This window comes from Montipora capricornis, chromosome 4 (genome assembly GCF_036669925.1).
Source record: "Montipora capricornis isolate CH-2021 chromosome 4, ASM3666992v2, whole genome shotgun sequence".
NCBI classification, from domain to species: Eukaryota; Metazoa; Cnidaria; class Anthozoa; order Scleractinia; family Acroporidae; genus Montipora; species Montipora capricornis.
In genome coordinates this window covers 12,987,521-12,992,434 of record NC_090886.1, presented here as the reverse complement: position 1 = coordinate 12,992,434, position 4,914 = coordinate 12,987,521, and the positions used below count along the sequence as shown (strand labels likewise).

The 4,914-nt window shown below is 35.1% G+C and overlaps 1 protein-coding gene across 1 annotated transcript in view; it reads left to right on the top strand.

The window, feature by feature from the left end:
* The window catches only part of LOC138044479 (uncharacterized), a 34,113-nt gene extending 32,757 nt beyond the window's left edge, over positions 1–1,356 (top strand). The window contains exon 5 of the mRNA XM_068890981.1: positions 889–1,356. Coding sequence (XP_068747082.1) covers positions 889–917 — 29 coding nt within the window. The 3' untranslated portion in view covers positions 918–1,356. The remainder of the gene's footprint in view (positions 1–888) is intronic.
* The last annotated feature ends 3,558 nt before the right edge of the window (positions 1,357–4,914 follow it).

Genomic DNA, 4,914 nt, shown 5'->3' with positions numbered 1-4,914 from the left:
ATCAATATACACGAAGCAATATGGTTCTTTAGTTGCTTTCTCGTATAATTATTTTGGAATACTGTTTCCACGACAAATTAGGCTCCTCTCATTAGCACTTGGGAAATCATAAATAGAGAAATGTGAGCAGTTCAATATTATGTCTTTTGGTGTCTTATAGTAGCTCTGACTAAGATAAATCACACTGCAATTTTTATGTCTCCCCCGTATAAAATAGTCGACTAATGGTTTTTGGTTCTTATCACATACGAAATCGTCGAATATTACCAGTTTCTGACCATCGTCTGTTAATTCAGATACTGACAGTATTTGATCATTGCTTGCTTCAATAACATTATCACCAGCCTCATCACTTATTTGTTGGAATACATCCATAAGATTCTAGTACTTGGACTGATCTAAGTTTTTTGCATAGAGGAAGATCTTATCAAAGAAGAGCAGTTCCATGATCATATGCATCAGTGTATTCGTTTTTCCCGACCCTGATGGGCCGCAAATAGCATTCGGATACATCGGTCAGGCATGGAATCATATAATTGTCTAAAGTTCGAGACTACATCATCTTCAATATCATAATTTGGTATGATCATTTATATTATATGGGTATATTATTTCAGAACAACATGGTGAACAACACGGTGTACAACACGGTGTTAAACATTATTTTTTACATATGATATTCATTTTTATGTAATGTAATAATATAATGAGTTTATTGAAGTGGAAAGAACTCGCAAAGAAAAAATTTGAATTAGGGGATAAGATTAATTATGTCCATAATGCAATTACAAAACATAAAATTGGTGAACAGACAAGCCAGCAGTCATTGGGGAAGGTATTCAAACCAGTTACTAGTAAATTAGATGATGTTATTGACAGTAATTTCAGGATACCTGCAAGGAAAAAACGACCACTGAAGAAAGGGGAAGTTCCGAATTACGGCATTGATATCGAGGATGAGGTGCCAGACATGAATCTTGGTGATTTATTTGATGAAGGAATTCAACCTGAGACTACTAAACAACTAGTACCAAAACCACCAACATATGAACAATCTTTACAAGATCTTTTGGAAGGGAATAAAGAGTTTTATATCGATCCTCAGTACTTTCCTCAAGAGGCACAAGACCTGCCACCGGAATATGACGACGATGATGAGATTGATTATGCATTAGATGATGAAGATATGAGTAACGAGATTTTGAATGATATTGGTATTACGGATTATGATTCTGTTGAAAAAGTATTAAATCAACCAGAAATGACACCCAAAAAGACCAAGGCCTATCTAAACAACATTATTTTAAGAGATGCGAAATTGAGAAGGAATCAATTAAAAGGCTTTAAATCACATATTACAAAGTCAATACAAAAGTGGAGCCATATCAGAAGCTGAGAGGCAAATGCAAGACAAAAGACTTGACGATACCAGGGCCACTTTAAATTCATATATTAAACATTATGAAAATAAAGTCAAAACAGTGAAAGGTTATGGGATTCGAAGAGGTGGTAATGTTGTGTTTTTCAACAACGAAAAACAGCTTTTAAAAAAATTAGAATTGATTATTGGTGAAATTTTAGCAGGTAACACATCAATTCAGATGCGTAATACTGGAGTAGCTATATTGGACACATTATTGAAAATGTCGACGATAAATAGACCACAATACAGTAAATTGTATGGTAAATATTTCAAAATATAATGTAATAGTATTATGTAATGGAACGAGAGATAGTATTATCTTCTCATAAGGTAAAAAATCAAGGTAATAACAAGCCTGGGAATTTCACAACAAAATTTAATAGACCTATCATTTTGGATAGTAATGTACAGTATGTTATTGGTCTTAACCGACTTATTAACATGTCTTTCACATGGTTTAATGTAAATTCGTCATATGGTAATCAATTAATTAAATATAGCTCAGATAATGGTTCAACATTTTACGATATTACTTTTCCAGCTGAAGTCTGGAATTATACTGATTTTAACGCATATATCAAAAATATAACAAAGACAGGTGACAAGTATCCTATCACTCTTGAATTCGATAATAAAACATTTCGAGTTACGATTTATTTAGCCAATCAATATCAGCTTGATTTAAGATCAAGTAATTTTAATGAATTGATTGGATTTGATAAGAAAATATTAAAAAATAAGACAAACATCGGTCCACGAGTGCCAAATTTATCACAAGATACTGATATTCTTAATGTCCACTGTGATTTGATAAACGAAAGCCTTGTAGACGGTCAGGAGACAGACATCATTTAATCCTTCTCGACCAGTGTACTCCAACAAGTTATTCCTTTACCCTCGAGCCACGAAGAGTTACATTTAATCCTGTGAAAAAGACTACTATAAGTAGTATCAGAATATACATAACTGATGGAAAAAGAAGATTAGTTGACTTAGGGACGTTTGCGCCAATTGTTTCTGCGCATCCTTACTGCGCACGCAAATGCACACGCCACGTCATACACGAGCGGGCGCGCTAAGTAATAAAATGAGAAATGGTAGGGCAAAAGGCCATTGCTATAGCTTTGCCTGGATTTAACGGTCTTGGACGTTCGGTGACCCCAATTTCTCTTTCCAGAAACGGATTTTATGAACAAAAAAATCAATGTGGGAAGTTAAAAAAATTTCTGCTCACGGGACATCAAATCCTGCCATCTTGCGGCGGTAAGGCGCGTTAAACTGTAGTCGCTAAATGCGAACTTGATCTTTAAGGAACCTCACCATTCACTTAATAAGTCCACTTAAACAATATTTGGCAGAGAAGATTTCACTTCAAAGATTTAATTTGCAATATATTTGGGTTTACAGACACTGGCCTTATTCGCTAACGAAGCCCGATTTTGTCACATTTTGGGTGTTTTTCCGGGCATGTTCTCTCCAAAAGGAAGTCGGTGACCCCCCATTTTTTTTACATTTCTGTCATAACTAACTCATCATCTTACAGTGGTAAAAGCTTCAGAAAAAAACCAATGTTGAAAAATTTTCGCGCGAACGTCCTTAAATGGGGCCGATACAGCTTCCTCATTGATTTTGAAAAGCATTTAATATAACAATAATATAAATGAAACCGTATGAATTCAAAAGGTTTTATCATCCAAAACTTGATAAATTTGTATATAAACACAAGGATCAGGGCGTATCGTTGATAATATCTTCAAACCAATGAAGAGAGTTGTGTCATCTGTTTTAAGAAATTCGTTAAGCCTGTAGCAAAGAAGGCGTTAAAATCAGGAGTATCTCATGCAGGTGAGCGACTTGGTAAAAAGATATCCGAGAAGTCAGGAGACCTAATAATGAAAAGACTTGCAAATATGAGAAAAGGTGATAAAAGACAAAAAGCAATTGAACAACAAAGGAAATGTACTGATATGATCCTCAATAGATTGATATCAGGATCAGGTATAAAAAGAAGAAAAAAACGAAACTTTTTCTAGCATAATAATATAATGTCTTTCAGAACAAGTGAATATCTACAGAGAAATGAATTGGTGCCATTCCAACTCGAAGATAAAAACCGGACCCCAGCTGACGGTCAGCACCAAGCAAAAAATGACTACAAGTTCACAATTAATGACAGGTGTGCAATCTATGATTGGTATAACGCCTATTTCGAGTTCCAATTCCAGGTACAAAAATTAGCTGATGGAATAGGCTACGGCGGTGATCGTATAACAGTTATCAACGGAGCTCATTCATTGATTTCTCACATTGTGTACGACACTGATAATCTCCACAAGGTTACTTTTGTCAAAAACCTCCTCGAATACAGTGACGATTTTAGTCGCTCAGTAGCCAAAAATAGTCTTTGGTATTTAGATACCAATCATTTGATAGCGAATGCTAATCAAAATACAGGTTTCGAGGCCAGACGACTTTTAACGACAGGACTTAATAATGTCAATGTAGTCATACCATTAAATAGGTACTCTTTCTTCGAAGAGCTGCAGGATAGGATGCTAGTGCAGTTACAATTTAATATACAGCTACAGAATGACGACGAATTAATCCAAAAGCTAGGTGCAGTCGATGACGGACGAGTGGTTATTGACAGATTTCTATTATGGGTCCCGAAATTAACTCCAAAGGACAGTCTATACGATAAGTTTGTCAGTTCCTTTTTGACTGAGGGTAAATGGACGTATAGCAGAGAAATGTATGAAGAGTCAGCACCAACACATAGCAGTAGATTCTTCCAGATTTCCTCCAGTATTGATAATGTTAAGGCTATCTTTGTATATCTACAACGGGCTAAATCAAACAATGCAGAGATGAACCCATATGAATTTGATACCTATAATATCAATGCTGATCGTGGGAATGGTAGTTATTTGACAACATGTCGTTTGGAATATGGAAATGGTGTCTTCTATCCCGAAACTGAATATGACACCGAGAGTAAAGTAAGGATTTTCAACGATTTAATGTCCTATGGGATGAGAAGGAATCATTACAACACTGGCACTCAACTGAATTTGTCCAATTATAAACGTTTGTATCCAATCATCTTTTTCGATCTGTCATATCAAGCAGAGAGTAACAAGAGACCCCAAACAGTTGATTTTCAGGTATAAAATGAACGCAAACAGTGCAGTAGACAGTCCTTTCAACGTACATGCTATCATTTTGATTGACAAGGTGGGTAATGAATGGTTATAGTGTAAAAATTAATTCCTTATTTCATGTATGTTTTATAACCGTGAAATTATATAACATATATTATATGACTGAATTACATGAAATAAATGTGAAACTGTCTGAAAACCAGAAAAAGAATCTGAGCAGAGCTTTCCATAAAAGGGAAACTATTATTCTGAGACTGACAAAAGATTATCTTCGTGGAGATGACACACTATTTGTTCCAGCTATGGTGAAAAATAGGTTGGAGAGGAACA